This window comes from Leiobunum rupestre, chromosome 4 (assembly GCF_980474605.1).
Source record: "Leiobunum rupestre chromosome 4, qqLeiRupe1.1.hap1, whole genome shotgun sequence".
NCBI lineage: Eukaryota > Metazoa > Arthropoda > Arachnida > Opiliones > Sclerosomatidae > Leiobunum > Leiobunum rupestre.
In genome coordinates, this window is record NC_143387.1 from 59,631,439 (window position 1) to 59,651,920 (window position 20,482).

The window sequence follows — 20,482 nt, forward strand, 5'->3', positions numbered from 1 at the left end:
TAGTGATCGGAAAGTCCTAACGTCGTAAGCTTAAGGAGAAGATGAGAATGCCGGACACTACCAAAAGCGTCCTTGATGTCCAGGAACACTGCCAAGCAAGCTCCCTTGAGAGGGACAGAGTGGCGAGCGGTGTGGAACAGTAGCGGCGCTAAGGTTTTCTCACAGGTGGGCTAATTATTTTGTGGCCCTTAGCGGGAACCTTAGATTGACCATATTTCGCAAAAGTGGTGAAATCGAAAAAAAAACAAAAAATTTCCAGGAAGTGAGAAGAGCAAGGTCGTTTTATTGTTGCGGCTCTCGTCGCGTTTTCTGGACCCCCTACTGACATTGTATCAGACCTGGAGGGGACACGTGCATGCCTGGGATAATTCCCTAAATTCCCATAAGCCCCTTTCTTTTCAACTTTCTCTCAATTTCCGCTACCTTCCTCCGGAATCTATATGTTTATGGTCTACTACCTTTTTGATTACACCAATTGATTTTGAAAGATTTTTTCCGGAAAAAAGTTTCTTCGCAATAAAACAAATTTCTAGAGATAATGAGAATTCATAAATTAAAATATGTGGCCTCTTAATTATGAATATGTGGCCCTTTTAATATATATATGTGGCCCCTCTCAGAAATGCAGGGGGGCTAAAGCCCACTTCAGCCCACCCTTAGCGCCGCTACTGGTGTGGAATAGATACATGAGATTGTCAGCTCCCCTACGGCCGCGACGGAAGCCTGACTGGGACGGTGTACGTTTATCAGTATCTTCCAGCCACCAATCAAGGCGAGCTTTGAGCAAATTGATCACGGAATCGAACAAGTATCACGGAATCAAATAAGAATCAGGGAATATTAACGAATCATGGCGGAATCACGGAATCTTGCTAGAATCTAGATTCTTAGCAGAATCAAGAATCTTGATTAAAGATTCCTTGATTCGGGATCTCGTACACGATTCCTCGAAGTGACGGACCCCTCGCCTCAACCACTATGGGAGTTTTACAGCTCTGTGAGGGAGTTTGGAACCCTTTGGCAGCGGCAGAAATACTAGAGATTATATTCCCTTTAATGACGCATTATTCAAATTAAAAAAAAATAAGTTCAATTTTTTTCAAAAAGTAGTTTATTTTTTAGCTGTCAAATGTTTATCCAAAAAATTTCATATGCGTAGTTAACTATGAGGAGGGGAAGTAAAATTACATCTTCATTCTTATATCATGTACACACACTTAGCAATATGAAGCTAAATGATAGACCCATATTCGCAAAAATTAATAATAGAACCTAAAACAATATTTTAACCATCGAGCCGTAACAATTCTTAATCCATAGACTATTAATCTTTTAAAATGTACTTCTTAAACCACCAACTAAATTTGATTCGTAATAAACTTAAGTAGAAGTAGAAGGAAAATTATCCCACCAATTAATTGTAGGATAAAAATTGCTCATTTTGTTTATAAAACACGATTTTACAAAGCATTATATGATGTTTACAATAAATATTCCATATGAATAATTATTGCGCGTCTTGAGAAATAAGCCGAGATCCAATATATTTTTTACTAACAACAAATTGGGGTGTATATATTTGGCATTGGAGAAAATGAGATTTGTGCAAAATGTGAGAAGCAAAAACCCCGAAGAAATCAGCATTTCTTCAAACATTTGCTGGCGTTTTAGTTAAATATATATATTTTTAAATTACCCTAGCAAAGTTTACCTAAATTACATACATGGACTTAGTTGTACAATAATGGAGAACAAAGAAAAAAGTAACTACTACTTTTGCAAACAAATGTTATGGTGGAAATTAAGTTTTAAACGATTAAATATTTGACCAACATTTGAGTTCATTCTCAACAATTTTACAAACATGAGACTAAAAAACAGCGATGAAAATGGCGTAGAAGTAATTAATAGCTATTTCTTATTTTTACATTTAAAAATTATTAAACCATCCACATAGAAAGAGGGAAATTAAACGAACTATCACAATGGTATGTATATGTATTTACAGGAAGATATATATAAAGATTAGCCCATAAACCATTTAGATAAAACTAAAATTTTATTAGTCATGGTTTTACTCTTCTTAAATTTATAAGTTCTAAATGGGCTCACTCCCACGTAACTATGAACAATTATATTTAATAAAAAAAACCTTTTCAAATTTTCCTAAGCATTTTTTATAAATTCATAATTAGAATAAAAATCAAAAACTAAGAGTTAACTGCATAATTAGCAGGGATATTTGCCTCAAATTTATTGCTAATACTTGACAAAACATTTAAGGCGAAGAAAATTTGAATCGATATGTTTATTCCTTAACACATGCTAGTTCTTATAGCGATATTATTTCTTAAATAGAATGTGGTAGACAAGCCTCAGTCAAAAGAAAATTATCAGTAGGCCAAAAACTAAGGTGGGATAAACATTGGATAGAGAATCGCGTAAGACTTTCCGATTAAAAGACCAGAGATTATTTGTTCCAACCTGCACGCAATAACTACATGTATTCTTCATTTTCCATAATATTTTGCCAGTTAAACAACTTGAGCTATACGGAAATATTTTTCGATACAATGCGCAAGAAAGTTTCTACACGCACTCACATCCACACTGAGCAAATATATATTTATAAAAAGATTTGTTTTGTTTTAGGCTAGAGATCGAGATAAACCAATACCAAAATGTGTAAAAAAGGAAAAACACAGGCTGACAAAATCCCTATTAAATCACAGTTTTTCCTGATAGTTTCATCGTCAATAGCGCGTCTATGTGCCAATATTTATATTCGGATTATCTTTTTTTTTAAATATTTGGACATGATGGCAGTCTTTTTTTCCCATAAATTGTGCTCTATAATTTCAGTTTAAACAATTTCTCCCTTTTAATTTTTTTTTTAGTTTGTAATTTGTTTTAACTAGGAAGTTTTTAATCGTTGAAGATTTTTTGCTCGAGTTGATTGTTAATAGAGCGAATAAAAAACATTTCTGTAAAAATGCGGAATAAATCCCCAAATGGTAAAAAAAACTTAAATTTTCATCAAATTAGCTTCAAACTTAAAGGCCTTATAAATAATACTCACCAATATCTATAAAATCGCGCACTTTATTCTTCTGTTATCTCTGTGCTTTTTTTTGTCCTTTCCTTTTCGTTCCCTCTGAAATATAAAAATAAAAAACATTACTTTGTCAGAAACTAAAAATTTTAGCATCAAATCTTATTACAGAAAACCAAAAAAACTCACATCTTTTCGGATTTCCCTAACTAGAGTATAGAAAGCATCATCTACACCCATTCTAGTTTTGGCTGAGGTTTCAATGAACGGAATTCCATAATTTCTTGCTACTTCTGCAGCTTGTTTCATATCAACAGCTCTCGTTGGTAAATCACACTTATTCCCAACCACTATAGAACAAAAAATTTTATAGCTCGTTACCAAACAGTCAAATGCAAAACGGGATACACTAGCCGATCATAAAGCATTTACTTACAAACCATGGGAACATCATCCGCATCTTTCACTCGCTTAATCTGCTCCCTATACATATTTATATCTTCGAATGATTTTGCATTATTGACTGCAAATACTAATAAAAAACCTTCACCCGTTCTCATATATTGATCTCGCATAGCGCTAGAATTTCAAAAATGTATAAGAGTATTTTAAGTATAAAAATAACAATTTTTTTCTAACCTGTATTCTTCTTGACCAGCGGTATCTAATATATCTAAGAGACATGTTTCTCCATCTATAACCACTTGCTTTCTATACGAATCCTCTGAAAATTAATTTAAAACATTTAAATCCTATTTTTACAATATTAGAAACATAAAAAGGCAGTATAAACGTATTAATTAATGCAAAACTACACTGGATATTTCCAAGAAAATAGAAGGAGGGGTCTTAGTTTATACTCCTTTAAAAGTGTTTAAAACTAACCAATTGTGGGATCATATTCATCAACAAAACTAAAAAAAAAGTAAATTCAATAAAACTTGAATTAAAACTTAACATTTAATGATAGTACAATGAAAAACTTACTGATTCTGTATTAATTGTATTGTAAGGGCACTTTTGCCAACACCTCCAGCTACAAGATTAAAAAACATGAATAAAACTTGATTAAAAAATAAATTCTGAAAATATTAGGTTTAATATATATTTTGTAAAGGCAGATTTTTCCACTTCTCAATATAAAAACTATTGGTAGAATAACACTATAAAATTCAGTAAACTACTAACAATACATAATAATGATTATGTGCTTGCATAGGTTTGTCAGAATTACAAGCATTGGTTAAAGTAGTAATTTATAAATGTGTCAACTAAGTTTGGAATTCAATAGGTTCAACACTATACAAAACAAACATTATAGCTAAATAAAGCTTCCCAGATCCCCTTTTCTACCTAATAAATTGTAAAAAGGTATTGCATGCCCACATTTGGTTTCCTAGGAAACCACCCATGTCCTTGGATTCTGACAGAAACATCTTAGGGAGGAAAAGGGGAGGAGTTAACCAACACATTTTCAAATTAAATGCTAAATTGGAGCTATTTTAATATTCATTCATTAATGGATGCAAGAGTGCACCATACTGGACTGCATAATTTCTCTGGTCTACCTTTTCTAATGGCTATTTAAAAGGTCTCTTAAAGTTATAATAATTAGGTTCATAACACCTACTCCAAAGACCTTGAGGGTTTTTTAATATAAATATTTTACAGAAAGGCTACTGCAAGGAACATTTTTTTTCCATAAACTAGCAATTATTGTCTTCACATTATGAAAACAAATGACTGCAGAGTTACCTAGAGGGTACCAAATATAACATCGAGCTTCACTTTAGTAGTTAAGACAATAAATTTAGCTTAACTATTTATCAGTCGAATTCTTCGTGTTAGCAACAGAAATGATTTGAAATAGCTTAAATTTTAACATATGCCTTTCAATTAAAATATCAAGAATTTATGATGCATTGCTAATTCAAGGGCATAGAGTCTCCAAGTAAAAGCCCTTACTGATTTTAAACTTGCGAGTTGGTGGGATAGTTACAAAGATTTAATGACAGTTATAAACAAACCCCTTTTTGAAAAGTTATAATTTTAAGTGCCTTTGTAAAAGTCTCAACTTGAGAAACGTACAGTATTTTCACCAGCTAAAAAATTAAGAAATGTACAGTATTTTCTCGAACTATAATACCATAAAACTAATACAATATTATTATATAAAAATGTTAATGAACATTCCCAAATAGATTTAAAATAGTTTCATTTTGATAATGCCATGCAATCTAAAGCTTGAATCATTAACTATGCAATATAAATTTGGGCTACAGCATATTGAGTGGAATTAAAATATAAATGAATAGAACTTACCGCCTACAACAACTAATTTATATTCTGTCATTACTGTAATTTGCGCCGGTATCCTGAGCTTCCAGCGTAGAGGCCAAAAGCCTTGGCTTGGATTCTTTTGAAAGAACTTTTTCCTTTCTTTCAGAGTCCAACTCTCCTTTTAAGCCTTGGCAGATACTTTATTTAATGTTTTATTCTTGGGCGAAGGAAACCATTTGCACGTTTAAAAATCAGACGAAACTACCTGCACTACTCTAAAAGGACCGGATATTTTACCATACATAATAACCACCATTGAAAAATAGTGATTCAAGGATCGTGGAAAAGTCTTACACATAATAATATGCTCCACCCATTGATATGGAAATTTGCAAATAATGCCAGAAACCAAGAATATTGAGGGGGTAAAGTCTATAAAATTTATCCGTCAGTGGACTCAATTTTGTAGCTGAATGCAATGAAACGGGATATCGAGGTTCTTATTGGTTTCTCCTAACTACCAGGTAAGAACGAAAAATATAAAGATTTTGTTAATATCTATTCGCCTGCCCTGGAGCTAGAACACTACCAACATATTACATTCAGTCTCAACAAATGTGTAACTCGAAGTTGGCCGAAATCTGCTCTGAGGCAGCTAAGAGTATTCGCTTAGTGTCGCCATCTAGTTCATAAAGAACTCCTACAATAGTGACGTAATGAACGGGTCATCGACGTAAAACTCGAATCCCAAAAGCAACATGAAAAAAATTCGAACAAATCACATAAATGTAATAAGAGCTCGTGTCTTTACAAACCATTGGCTGTGATAGCAAAAAGGTCAAATATTTTTGGTTATGATTATTTATTGGTTACCAAAATAGTTTACAAAATTATTTACAGAAAAGTTTAACGCAACTTTTTTCCTACTTCTTGCGTTTGGCAGATGGTCTATCAAATATTTGTTTCATACCAGCAGCCTGGTTGGTATGAAATTTTAAATTGTGAGCTGTTTCTGACATCCAAGGTGAATCAAACTGAGTTGTATCCTGATCCACCAAATGCGTGTACTTAGTACAGCCAGAACGACCAAAGTTTTTGACTTGCATCACTTTGGGCAGGATAGTTTTATTAAAATGATCTTCCAGAGTTGGAGCTGAAAAGTCCCTTTTCAACACCGAATCATCCTCATCCTTATAAAAAGAGAAAGAAGACAATTAAAAAAAAAGATCAACTGGTTTTTTCAATTTTGAAAAATTTATTACCAAATAAAAGACTCCTCTGTGGTAATATTTTTGCAAAAACTTGTATTTGCCCTTAGCAGCTTTGTTAGTGACCACTTTAGGATTGTTTCTCAATTCAGCCCTTCTTTCTTCTTCAGTCAAGCTATGGATTCTTTCAATTTCTAGCCTTTCTTTCTCATATCTAAGAGAAAATTGGTTATTTCTAATATACAACTCTTAGGCCAAAATTAAACAATTCCTTACGCTTCTCTTTCTTCTTTATCCCTCTTAATTCTCTTTAATTCCCTTAGCTTCCAAGATTCATAAGCAGCTTCATCATTTTCATCATCCGTAATAACAAGCTGTGAAACTTCATTCACTCCTTTTTCTTCAGCCATTTCTTTTTTATTTTCAGTTTCAATAATCTAATGTTAAGACAAGGCAAATTAGATTAAGTTTTAACATTTTTCATGGATAATAATACCTTCAAAGATTGATATCTACGCTCTTCTGCCATTTTTTTTGCTTCAACTTCTAGCTCTTTCTCGCGTTGCTCTCTACGTTCCCTTTCCTGAATTGTTACCCTATCCTTCCTACGAAACAAATAAATTAACTTAAATATTTTGTAGTGTACATTATTTTTAATATCATACTTGCGGACAAACACAGGCTTTAGCCTCTGGCCAACTTCCTCCTCCTCAGAGTCTGAAAATTCTTCATACTCTGATTCACTTTCTTCAACTTCAGACTTATTTTCTTCTTCCTCTACGTTCATCAACTATTTAAAAACATTAAACATTTAATTAAAAGATTTATTGGTAATAATTATTAAGTAACGGATGTTAACCTCTTCTTCGGCTCTTGTCTTTGCCCTTTGTCGTAAAATGGCTCTTCTTCTTTCAATTTCCTTAAGAAGAAAAAAGAGAAGAGATTAAAAATAATAAATTTTACATTTGAAGCTAATTGTACTTCATCATCTAACTCTTCTTCATCGCTGCTTTCATCTTCGTCCCGCCATCTTCTGACAAGTCTAGGTTTTTCCGTTGTATTTTCTTCATCTTCCTTCAGAGCTTCTCCCTCACTCTCTTCACCAGTTGCTATAACTTGGGGCTCATGAATGTGACGATGTCTCAAAAGTCTAATAGATCAAACAACATAAACCATTTATTTGAACTAGAAGTGGATTAGTTGTCTATTACTTTTCTTCGTCCTCTTCGTATTCCCTTTGTTGTAATCGTCTTAACCTTCTGTCAAGTTTTTCCGCTTCAGTTATGTCTTGAACTGGTTCGTTTGGCTGAGAAAGTTGTCTTTTTTCAAAAGGAAAGTCATCTTCACTCTCTTCTTCACTACTCTCTTCCGGAGCGTACTTAGGTCTTTTAGAAAAATTAAATGTTACAACACCGGTCTTATGGCTAGATCTTAAAAACTCTTACCTTCTTCCAGATATGTAGCGATGGACTTTAACTTTTTGCATAGAAATCTCACCTGAAAAAAAATTGTACCAATTTCAATCAACCTTTTCATTTCAATCAGTTATAATATAAGCCTTGGTCCATACCTTTCTCATTTCGAACTGGAATGGCCCCAGCAGTTGATTGAATTTGATACGCCAATGACGCAGCCGAAGACATTTTTATAACGTTTAACTAAATATTAAATAAAATTCTCAAGTATTTAAAGCTTAAAAAATCCTAAAAACCACACAAATAATGATAATTATGCCTGTTTCCCCAGGCGGTAATTTTAGGAAGTTCATGTAGTTTCGAACAACGGTGAAGCCCATAGAGAAATAGAGATAGAAAATAAAGCCCAAAGCGTATCCCCTTCCAAACTTGGAGGAGAGAAGGACCCCTTCTCCTAATCTCCTTCTCTTCTCCAAGTTCCAACCTGTGTTGGAAATAAGCTTTTTAAAAGTACTGGTCAATTATGACCACAGTATACCCCCTACTTAAAAAATCATTTACTGGTCATGACCACCCTTTTCTGCCCCACTTATCTCAATCCCTCTTTTATTTTACCTTTGAAAGTTAATTGTTAATAGCTATTAGCATATGTAACATAATTACTCATAGTATGCCACTGTACCTTTATTCCATTCAAAAATCTTCACTAACGGTTTGTTTCAAAACGAACCAGTAAAAAGGTGGACCTCGTTAGATTTTAACCTTTTTATTCATCCTAGTAATTTTGGGAGCCACACTATTGGCTAGTAACATATTTATTTAAGCCAATGGAAAACCTCGAAATTGAGAAGGAAATTTTTGAGTCGGAATTTTAGTCAGCCCAAATGTAGCTTTATTGAAATTTATAAACTCGCTCGGTTTGTGTGGATGAATTTAAATTATGAGTAATTTCGAAAAATAAAAGGTTGGGGAAAATGACCAATAAGTGATCGCTTTCCGAAAATGGAACAATTCGTCGAAGTGGGATATTCCACCAGCGTTTTTAAAACCCATATCAAGCCTAGAAGAGTTAGGCCTAGGCTCAAAAGAATCTGCAAAGACTCCAACCTTGTAGATGCGCCAGAAAAGCTCAACCTGAATTTCAACAATTTTTTCCAATAAACTTGCTTCTTTTATTTTACAATTTTAGAACGTGAGTCTCCGAGAATTTCATTAATTTGCTAATTAATTACATTAACAGAACTTGACACTATATTGTAGTTCATTTTAGCTCCTAAGCCTTGGTTGTTCAAAGCGGTTTTTTACTAAAATAATGGCCGTCGGTTTATCAGACGTAAAGCTAATTATACGACGGCATTATCCACATCTGAGATTCGATGACGTCAAATATGGCATCAAATATGACGTCAAATATTACGTAGGGTACGGATGACGCAATATCTGTGAAACAAACCGTTAGGGAAGAAATAGAGCTAGTGGCATACTTATGAGTAATTATGTTACATATGCTATTAGGGACCATAATGAGTTTTATTTATCACAAACCAAAGAGCTTTGAAATTTATTAAAAAATATTTCATCATCTTCTTGTCCTTCGAATAAAAACAGTTTTACTCCTTTCTGACCTTTTTTTTGTTTTGAAAAGCCATAAAGAAATTGCAGTATAGGATCCTTGCATATTCTTAATGATTGATCTAGATGTTCCGCATTTAGCTCGACGAATCTGACTGATTGTAGCAGAAAATCAGCTGTGAGAAGCTGAGAGCGCAATGCTTTTATCATTTTCTTTTTTCGGTATATAATTATACTTTTAATTAAAAATAAACTGGTCATTATGACCAGTGAACCCCCAGATTCCATTTAATTAAATGGTCAAAGTCCAAAATAAACTGGTCTTTGACCGACGCCACCGCCTTATTTCCAAAACTGCTTCCAAACAGATTGCGGCCATTTTATTTTTGGTGGATACTTTTCGCTTGTTCGGGAACTTCGGACTCCAGAGTAGGGTTAGAAGAGTAACGCTAGTACGTCATTTTACTCTGATTCTGTGGTGGCAAATAGTCGAGTCATTGAGTTGGGAATATATAACTTCAGAAATCGGGGTTTCGCGGGACAAATTCTTCACTGACTGTAAACTTTATCATTCGGCGGTGGCGCCTTCTATCTTTTCCAAAAAACTATATTTTTGCAAATATCGTATGCTTATATACCTTTTTGCACTTGTTCACGTGTATCTTAGTGGTAATTTGTATTTAGATATTTAAATTACTAGGAAGAAACTGAAAATAACGTTTAATATTCTGAATACAATAAAAAGTAAATATTGTATTATTCTAACCATGGATTAACAATAAGTTATTGTTAATCCATGTTCTAACATAACTCCAAACATAACTTTTGGAATTTGAACAATATCAATTTAGTATTTTCCTAATGCAATTTCTTTTCAGTCTTAAATCGGTGTAAAAGTTAATTACTTTAGGGACGGCGAAATTTAAATGATATAGTTTAAGCCCACCTCTTGGTCAAACATGTGATCATTAAAATTTTATTTTATAAAATCAACTATTCCGAATGTGGTTCCTGGTCGCATTTTGAAAGAAGCAAACGTGAAAATATTTAAATTGACTCTTCGGTCACCGAATTATTATAGTACGCCAATAACGGATTATCTTATAACTGAGAGTCCTGGTCTGGGACAAAGCTCCGGACATCATTGCCATCACCGAGACTTGGCTCAACAAGGAAATTGATACTGAACTTTACCATATTGCAGGTTTTGACTCGATCCTTTCGTGCGGATTCTGATGTAACCAAATGTGGGGGCTGTGTTTTATATTTTAAGCCGCTTCTCTTCATCGATCCTTAACCTCCCATATAATATTACTGTGTCAACTAAAAGTTGATGGAATGTTATTGTTTGTTATTTGTTGTTGTCGCAGTCCGTCCTCAGATCTATTGTTTCTTAAAAAAATGTTAGGTGTTATAGAAAGAGCTAGTAAGTTAGCAGACCGTATTGTTGTGTTAGGAGACTTTAATGCCCCTGAAATGCATTGGCCTTCCTTTACTACTCGTAAAGGTGTTCGCAGAGCGGTCACCAGCCCAAAAAATTAGGTAGGGCCATGGTAGGGCACATTTGGAGGTCTATAGTAAACGAGATCGCTTCACGGCTACACAGAGTAAAGACGACTTTTATTAGTATTCACAATAACTGAATTCATACGTCGTGTATTTCCTCTATAAAAAACGCAAATTAGCAATGACACTTTAATTACAATATTTTCATTTTCCTATATGTTCAATAATTATACAATCAGTTTTCGAGATAGATAGATCAATCGTTTTATTAGTTTAATTATAAACCAACGACTACCGGGCTACCTTTCACGAGCTGCACTTACTCCGATCCCTGGAACTAGGCTATGCCTGAATTTCTCTGATTCTCCAGTACAAGTCGGAGCTCTGCTGATATATTACTAAATATGCCTAGGCGGATATACGGGCCTGATTCTCGGTTCGTACTTTCGATCGTATATCGTACCGACCACCTAAATATCGTACAAATACGATCCAGATCGTTCATCTGGCAACTCTGGAAGAGGGAATGGGGGTTCAGCGATATCTAGATACGGATCTAGCTACGTTATTAGGTACTTTTTTTAGGTACAAGCATGGACACTGTATCTCTAACCGGACGGGAAAAGCTGTAGCTTCCACCATACAAAATCACCTGGCGCCGCCACCGTCTCTCTGTAAAGGGGGGAGGTTCAAGAATTTTGAAAGTTTCGGGCTGTCAAGGCCATATAATTCGTCACGTGGTCGACAAAACGTTTGAAATGGGGATTTACATTCTTTCGAAGGAAGTAGTTTACATCTGCCCCAATACTAGTTTTGGGTGACGTAGGAAACGCGACGATTGTATTAATAGTTGTAGACTAAACTAATGTTTGTTTCATTAGAAAACAGGGTATTTAAATACGGATCAGCTACCAAAGAGTGAGAAATGGCTTGTTTCAATAGAAAACCGAGTAATTAAATACGGAATAACTACAAAAGAAACAGAAATGTCTTATTTCAATTAAAAACAGGGAATGTACATTAGGAGAAGCTACAGAGAGACAAAGATCACTGGTTTCAATGGAAAACAAGGTAATTAATTACGAATCAGCTACAAAAGAACCAGAAATTGCTAACCTAACCTAACCTAACCTAACCTAAACCTTACCTAACTTAACAATGACAAATAGAAAACATTTTATAAGATAATAAGAAACTAAAATCGTAGTTTAGTCTACAACTATTAATACAATCGTCGCGTACCCTACGTCACCCAAAACTAGTATTGGGGCAGATGTAAACTACAGTCCTTTCGGATGACCTTGACGGCCCTGCGAATCGAGTACAGCCGACTATTTGAGATAATACGAAGTAGGACGCAAACGGACAGTGAGGGGTACCTCTTTTGGGCTGCTTTTCCCGTCCGGTTAGAGATACAGTGTCCATGGTACAAGATACTATTGTGGGTAAAAGATACTAACTTTTTTCAGGCGAACACAGATATATAAAAATCTCTTACACATACCTTTTTTTCCGTATCTGTTTGCAAAGAATGTATCTTATATGTATCTAAATTATTGCCCTTTGGTATCTATCTTTTTTTGATGGGCTATATCTGCGACGTTCCTTATCTGTATCTTTCTTGTTTTGGTAGTTATATTTTAATACATCGATAAAAAGATATACCAGGTACAAAGAGTGAAAACGAACGTAATTATGTTTTTAGTTTGAATAAGCATATCTTCGGGGGGAATGTCTACCTCCCGGACGTTAAGAGCTTGCCAATCGACATCACACACACGTTTGTCGGGTAAAAACCACCCTGAGCCTAGTTACCTTCCCCCGAGGAAACGTTTCTGAGAGAAACACTGAGCATTATTAACGTTTGTAGCGCAAGAGTCAGACTCAGGGGTGGACAGGCGCCTTTTTCGTGAAGTGGGTACTGTAGGCTTGCGGCCCCCCAAAAATCACTTTTCAAGCGGTCCCCAGTCGAACTAAAGGGTAATTTTGGTCGCGGCCCCGTGAGATCACGCTCACCAGCCCACCGGCCCAATCCATCCTTGGTCAGACTTTAAAAGAAACACCTACTCTTAACATGACGGACATCATCGTTTGCCGTCATGAATGTAATTTAATTAGTATTTCGCATAAATGTGTCGGTACTATTAATACGGAAAGTATGGTGACTACCGCTTAGTTCAGTGTTTCTCCATCTTTCCGCTACTATCCTATCATAAAGGAAGACGACGAAGCAGTCGGCGATATGACGTAGGGGAAGTAAGGTCGGCGACAAAGGCGACCACCTAGAGCGACGTACTCAGCGGCACTTATTGGAGGCCAGCATAAATCCGTCAGGGGGGTGGCCGAAGTCTGGACCCAGAACCCCCCTGGTCTACGCCACTTGCCCGTGTATCTAGATATCGCTGAACACTGAATAAAAATAATGACAAAAAGACATGGGATTTTGAGAATGCGAAAAAAATAAATAAATAAAGGGAGAGACGTAAACAAATGAGTAAATGAGGAAATAGACGTGGCGGCGAAACGTGTGGCGATTGGGGATAGAAACAATCTCTTGGGAAAAGGAATTCCAGTCATTAACAACACTACAAGGAAAAATGATTTAGACGCTGAGCGGTACGAACTCGGGGCTTGGAGAGTTTGAGTGTATGCCCCGAGTTTGAGAGGAACTAAGAGAGAAGAAATTGTCAAAATTTAGAGTTAAGTTATTATAGAAACAATCGTGAAGCAAACAGAGATCATTAACACGGTGTCTAAGATGTACCGGATCGATGCGAAGGTACTGCAAGAGTAGAGGATAACTAAATTTGAACAAGTAAAATCCAAGATGGCCGCCAAAATGACCCCAATTTTTTTTCAAAAAACCAGTTTTTGACCTTGGAAAAAGTCAACAAAATATTTTTGTTTTCAATATCAAATTTGACCTTGAAGATGACCTTTGACCTAGATGCTTGACCACTGTCCACAACCCCTAAGCCTCGGTCTATCACCCCAACAAGTTTGGACACGATCGGACAAGCTCGGACCGAGATATCGGCGGTAATATGTGACCCCACCAACTACCTAAATTTGTTTACTTTTGATATCACTTTTTTTTCGTTTTTTAGCCATTTAAAATGCTAATTAGTTAATTTCGAGATGGGGAAACAAATTCGCGACTTTTAGCCACACCCAAAATACTTTGAAATCTATATTAATATAAATAAGTTTTTCATTTTTTTCGCAAATATTTAAATAGTTTTATTATTTTTTAAAACAATGCTAGTTTTAGTAAAAGTAATCAAAAACACAATTAGTTATTATGTTATTCAATAACTATTATATTTCAAACAATAATTTTTTTTAAACACTTAACAACACAAGAAACACTACAAATAAAACTAAAATATAATCTAACAAATTAAATTAATAAATAATAAAGAATTAAATAAAGGGATATAAATAATTCAAAGGCTAAAAAATATAAAAAAACACAAATGTTAAAAATATTATAAGAGTATAATGAAAAATAATTATAATTACATCAATCTGCAGAAGGTATTTTTCCTCTTCGATACAAAACGACATGTCGGGTTGGAAATTCGGGCTAGAATTTATAAATATAAATAAATTAATTTAGTAAAATCGAATACATCTAAAAAATATTTACCACAAGAAATCTTTAATTTTCTCTTGCTGCTCTATCATTGCACGAACAAAAACACTGTTTTTAGTGTTAATCGCTTCGGAAGTATACAGTTCGAGAATGTCTGAATTAATTAAAACAGACCTAACCGTATGTTGTACAGTGCCAACATGTTGAATTTGGTCTAATACATGAAGCCCAGACTCAAACTGTTTTAAATTCTTGTGATTCCACCACGAAATCTGGTTAGCATTACAAAATATCTGCATATATTCGCTAGATAAATGTAGAATTTCATAGCTAAACCAACCGAATAACATTGATTTACCATGGAATAATAAATTATCGTACACAATTCCTGGACGATCACATTTGAAACTTTTATCGTGCACAGAAAAAGAACAAAAGTTTTGCGATTGTTCAATTCGAGATTCGTAGGGTGCGACAAAAATAAAAGGTTTAACTTAAATGAATATTTAAAAAGGGGCATTTAAACTCAATTGAGCCATATGGTTCGATTACTGTTTTAGATTCTAAAAATACAGTTTTTAAACAACGTTCTTCGAATTCTATACAAATAGTTTGTTTTTTTAAAAGATTATACGTTCTTATACGAGAGAAATTTTAACGATCGCGGCAAAAGCACTACAGGTTTTAGATAGAAATCACCAGTCATCATAGTTTTAGATTTCTCCTGGAAAAATTCTCTACATTGAGATTTTATAGTCTAAGTTCGACCTAGTTTTTTTTTTAATTTAACAATATTCCCTTTAGGAATAATTATTAATTCTGTAATATAATTAAGGTTAAGTAATTATCCCTATCCTTCTTAAACAAGATTTTAAAATCTATAACCATATCCTTCTTAAACAAGTTTTTTACTAAAAAAAGACAAATATAATTGATTTTAAACGTTCTAGTACAAAATGTATTCATAGAATTTCAGTTAATCTAATCAACAATTAATAAAAGCACCATATATAAGAAAAACAAGTATTATAGTTTAAACACAATATTACTATAAAAAAGTAGTATATAGAAGAAATGAAAAAACGGGCAATGAATCGTTTGCCTGAGGAACTTCGTTTGTATCAGTTTTAATCAGTAAATTTTCAAGAAGTTTTTTATTAAAAAGCATTGTACTAGAAGTAGATATGAATGTTAAAAAGATAAGAATAATAAAAATAAAAAAGATCTTTATATCAACCAATTAAATCAACCAAAAAAATTAGATGCATGTCAAAAAGATAAGAATAATACAATTTCTTGAAAATGTATTGTATAAAGCTGATGTAAACGAAGGTTCTCTAGCATTCTGATGCAAAATTTTAAAGAAAAATATAAAATTTAGTACAAAGTGTATTAATACAAAAACCCTTAAAAGCCCCGCACCCGCATAGGTTGAGTTAATAAAGTTAGTTATATTTAAAAACATTTAAAAAACACTTAAAATAAAAAAATTTAAAAAATTTTAAAATTAATATCTTTCAACAAATAAACAATTAAAAAATAAAAAAACACAAATAAAGTCTTTAAATAAAAAATGTCTGAGTACTAATTCACAAAAATTAAAACTATGAGATTTGAGTCCTATTTAAAAATAAATAGTTTTAATTTTTTTTAAAATAAATAAATAAAAAATATTGTAAATACCTTGAGTCGTAGTTGTAAAATTCGGCGATGATCGTTCAAATTTGGATTTGGAGGAGATAATTTGCGACTAAATAAAAATATTTATCTTAATTATTGTAATTATTTTTTAAAATTAGTATTCCTTACTCTAAAGTTGTGACTATTTTACCTTCCTGTGGATCCAAATCATTAATTAAAAAGATAACTATCATTCCTAACTCTAAACGGATAGAGAGAAGGATTATCCCTGGGAGATTGAGATAATGAATCTGATATCTTATCACAATCCCCCAGCGGTAACAACAAGATTTTCTCTCTGCTTTCCCCCTTTCATCCCCCAATCCCCCAATGGTAATCGCAAGATTTTCTCTCTGCTTCCCTCCGAGTTATCACAATCCCCCAGCGGTAACAACAAGATTTTCTCTTTCTGCTTTCCCCCTTTCATCCCCCAATGGTAATCGCAAGATTTTCTCTCTGCTTCCCTCCCCATTCTCCAGAATATAATCTCATCCTCCAGAAAAGCAATCCCTAGAATCTCTCTCTGCTTTCCCCCTTTCTATCATCCCCCAATCCCCCAACGGTAACAACAAGATTTTCTCTTTCTGCTTTCCCCCTTTCATCCCCCAATGGTAATCGCAAGATTTTCTCTCTGCTTCCCTCCGAGTTATCACAATCCCCCAACGGTAACAGCAAGATTTTCTCTTTCTGCTTTCCCCCTTTCATCCCCCAATGGTAATCGCAAGATTTTCTCTCTGCTTCCCTCCCCATTCTCCAGAATATAATCTCATCCTCCAGAAAAGCAATCCCTAGAATCTCTCTCTGCTTTCCCCCTTTCTATCATCCCCCAATCCCCCAGCGGTAACAACAAGATTTTCTCTTTCTGCTTTCCCCCTTTCATCCCCCAATGGTAATCGCAAGATTTTCTCTCTGCTTCCCTCCCCATTCTCCAGAATATAATCTCATCCTCCAGAAAAGCAATCCCTAGAATCTCTCTCTGCTTTCCCCCTTTCTATCATCCCCCAATCCCCCAACGGTAACAGCAAGATTTTCTCTTTCTGCTTTCCCCCTTTCATCCCCCAATGGTAATCGCAAGATTTTCTCTCTGCTTCCCTCCCCATTCTCCAGAATATAATCTCATCCTCCAGAAAAGCAATCCCTAGAATCTCTCTCTGCTTTCCCCCTTTCTATCATCCCCCAATCCCCCAGCGGTAACAACAAGATTTTCTCTTTCTGCTTTCCCCCTTTCATCCCCCAATGGTAATCGCAAGATTTTCTCTCTGCTTCCCTCCCCATTCTCCAGAATATAATCTCATCCTCCAGAAAAGCAATCCCTAGAATCTCTCTCTGCTTTCCCCCTTTCTATCATCCCCCAATCCCCCAACGGTAACAGCAAGATTTTCTCTTTCTGCTTTCCCCCTTTCATCCCCCAATGGTAATCGCAAGATTTTCTCTCTGCTTCCCTCCCCATTCTCCAGAATATAATCTCATCCTCCAGAAAAGCAATCCCTAGAATCTCTCTCTGCTTTCCCCCTTTCTATCATCCCCCAATCCCCCAGCGGTAACAACAAGATTTTCTCTTTCTGCTTTCCCCCTTTCATCCCCCAATGGTAATCGCAAGATTTTCTCTCTGCTTCCCTCCCCATTCTCCAGAATATAATCTCATCCTCCAGAAAAGCAATCCCTAGAATCTCTCTCTGCTTTCCCCCTTTCTATCATCCCCCAATCCCCCAGCGGTAACAACAAGATTTTCTCTTTCTGCTTTCCCCCTTTCATCCCCCAATGGTAATCGCAAGATTTTCTCTCTGCTTCCCTCCCCATTCTCCAGAATATAATCTCATCCTCCAGAAAAGCAATCCCTAGAATCTCTCTCTGCTTTCCCCCTTTCTATCATCCCCCAATCCCCCAGCGGTAACAACAAGATTTTCTCTTTCTGCTTTCCCCCTTTCATCCCCCAATGGTAATCGCAAGATTTTCTCTCTGCTTCCCTCCCCATTCTCCAGAATATAATCTCATCCTCCAGAAAAGCAATCCCTAGAATCTCTCTCTGCTTTCCCCCTTTCTATCATCCCCCAATCCCCCAACGGTAACAGCAAGATTTTCTCTTTCTGCTTTCCCCCTTTCATCCCCCAATGGTAATCGCAAGATTTTCTCTCTGCTTCCCTCCCCATTCTCCAGAATATAATCTCATCCTCCAGAAAAGCAATCCCTAGAATCTCTCTCTGCTTTCCCCCTTTCTATCATCCCCCAATCCCCCAGCGGTAACAACAAGATTTTCTCTTTCTGCTTTCCCCCTTTCATCCCCCAATGGTAATCGCAAGATTTTCTCTCTGCTTCCCTCCCCATTCTCCAGAATATAATCTCATCCTCCAGAAAAGCAATCCCTAGAATCTCTCTCTGCTTTCCCCCTTTCTATCATCCCCCAATCCCCCAGCGGTAACAACAAGATTTTCTCTTTCTGCTTTCCCCCTTTCATCCCCCAATGGTAATCGCAAGATTTTCTCTCTGCTTCCCTCCCCATTCTCCAGAATATAATCTCATCCTCCAGAAAAGCAATCCCTAGAATCTCTCTCTGCTTTCCCCCTTTCTATCATCCCCCAATCCCCCAACGGTAACAGCAAGATTTTCTCTTTCTGCTTTCCCCCTTTCATCCCCCAATGGTAATCGCAAGATTTTCTCTCTGCTTCCCTCCCCATTCTCCAGAATATAATCTCATCCTCCAGAAAAGCAATCCCTAGAATCTCTCTCTGCTTTCCCCCTTTCTATCATCCCCCAATCCCCCAGCGGTAACAACAAGATTTTCTCTTTCTGCTTTCCCCCTTTCATCCCCCAATGGTAATCGCAAGATTTTCTCTCTGCTTCCCTCCCCATTCTCCAGAATATAATCTCATCCTCCAGAAAAGCAATCCCTAGAATCTCTCTCTGCTTTCCCCCTTTCTATCATCCCCCAATCCCCCAACGGTAACAGCAAGATTTTCTCTCTCTGCTTCCTCTCCCCATTCGCCGAAATATAATCGCCAAGATTTTTCCTCGTGCAGATTTCTGGAGGATGGAATTTAGCCCTCTCTATTCTTAACCCCACCGCGTTAACCATAATTTCCACTATCGCTTCCGAACCCCTTAATTTCTAATCTCTAGGCAATAAAAACAATAAATATACATTTCCAATTTTATTTTACTTTTAATTGCATGATAGCGTAAAACAGGTTCTAATATTAGAGCAACAATATAAATAACGCGTTTAAATCGTATTTTATCAATATGGCGACTTTGGTCCATTTTTGGGTACATCAGAAATGCAGTTTGAAAAGCGAAGAGCCGTAATTTTTTCCACCCATCCCCAAATTTAAAGTTCTAACTTACGTATTTGTAGTGTCTAACAGCAGTATCGTCTGACATACGAGGGACAGTCACAAACGTCGTCTTCTTCAGGTACAGGTGAGAAGCTTTTATCGATGACAGTAGTTGCTTTTGGCGTAGGTGGAATGTCCCATTCTTGCGAGATATACTTTTTTTCAGATGGTGAATTATCCCTAGCCGGACAGTTGGGAAAGAATCTAGCATGTACCAATTCTGGTACGTCTCCTGATTTCCATCCTTCTAATACGCCATGGCATTTGTAGCATCTGACTGCGTCGTCTTGTTGAATATAGTAGAATCCAGCGGCTGCGAGCTGTTCTTTGGTAACATTAGGGTTTCTCCAGTAACGAAAAGTTTCAAGTCGAAACGCTTCGATGTCCATAGTGGCTGTAGATAAAATATTTTCTATAGTTTAAAATGAAACTTGCTAAGTATAATTTTTGCACTAACGCTATATGGTAAGCCTAAATTTCTCATTAAGCCTACATGCTAAGCGTAATTTTCTGGTTAGACTCTTAGACTATTTGGCTAGAATCTAAGTCTATTTACTTCAAATACGCTACATTTTCAATTTAAACAAGGCCTAATTTTCCTCTACAGTAAAATAATAATAAAGTCACTTACTTTTACGGAAATCCTTAAGCCTATGCCTGTAAATAGAGTCGAGAGAGAGAGGGTGGCGTACGGAGCTCGAAAATCTACGTGTCTTTTCTCGAGGGGGGTCCAGTGAGTGCACAGAAAAATGAGCGAGTCACGTGAGAATTGGTACGTCACCGGAAATAGGGGAAGTGTCATCACTTGAGCCCTTTTATCAATATATTTAATTAAGGATTAT

At 35.6% G+C, this 20,482-nt stretch overlaps 2 protein-coding genes across 2 annotated transcripts; both read right to left on the reverse strand.

Annotated features, from left to right (window-relative positions):
• Nucleotides 1-1,130: 1,130 nt before the first annotated feature.
• On the reverse strand, nucleotides 1,131-5,916 carry Ras85D (GTPase ras-like protein 1). Its single transcript, XM_090173585.1, has 9 exons — nucleotides 5,687-5,916; nucleotides 5,375-5,607; nucleotides 4,040-4,088; nucleotides 3,938-3,966; nucleotides 3,692-3,776; nucleotides 3,489-3,631; nucleotides 3,242-3,402; nucleotides 3,080-3,154; nucleotides 1,131-2,984 (listed from the first exon to the last, which is right to left on the reverse strand). Exons 2-8 carry the CDS (start codon nucleotides 5,403-5,405, stop codon nucleotides 3,086-3,088), a joined length of 567 nt encoding a protein of 188 aa, XP_090029711.1. The 5' UTR covers nucleotides 5,406-5,607; nucleotides 5,687-5,916; the 3' UTR covers nucleotides 1,131-2,984; nucleotides 3,080-3,085.
• A 268-nt stretch (nucleotides 5,917-6,184) lies between these two features.
• Mfap1 (Microfibril-associated protein 1) lies at nucleotides 6,185-8,365 on the reverse strand. Its single transcript, XM_090173586.1, has 10 exons — nucleotides 8,111-8,365; nucleotides 7,986-8,037; nucleotides 7,752-7,925; nucleotides 7,522-7,690; nucleotides 7,400-7,459; nucleotides 7,206-7,330; nucleotides 7,037-7,145; nucleotides 6,817-6,977; nucleotides 6,595-6,754; nucleotides 6,185-6,522 (listed from the first exon to the last, which is right to left on the reverse strand). Exons 1-10 carry the CDS (start codon nucleotides 8,181-8,183, stop codon nucleotides 6,256-6,258), a joined length of 1,350 nt encoding a protein of 449 aa, XP_090029712.1. The 5' UTR covers nucleotides 8,184-8,365; the 3' UTR covers nucleotides 6,185-6,255.
• Nucleotides 8,366-20,482: the final 12,117 nt, after the last annotated feature.

Excerpts from the sequence above, each read along its gene's own strand:
- Ras85D (XM_090173585.1), bottom strand. The coding sequence starts at position 5,405 with ATGACAGAATATAAATTAGTTGTTGTAGGCG. Across the intron at positions 3,967-4,039 it reads ATACAATTAATACAGAATCA|TTTTGTTGATGAATATGATC; the intron begins GTAAGTTTTTCA and ends CTTTTTTTTTAG. Across the intron at positions 3,155-3,241 it reads TTAGGGAAATCCGAAAAGAT|AGGGAACGAAAAGGAAAGGA; the intron begins GTGAGTTTTTTT and ends TTTATATTTCAG.
- Mfap1 (XM_090173586.1), bottom strand. The coding sequence starts at position 8,183 with ATGTCTTCGGCTGCGTCATTGGCGTATCAAATTCAATCAACTGCTGGG. Across the intron at positions 8,038-8,110 it reads TCCAGTTCGAAATGAGAAAG|GTGAGATTTCTATGCAAAAA; the intron begins GTATGGACCAAG and ends ATTTTTTTTCAG. Across the intron at positions 6,755-6,816 it reads GATAAAGAAGAAAGAGAAGC|ATATGAGAAAGAAAGGCTAG; the intron begins GTAAGGAATTGT and ends ATTTTCTCTTAG.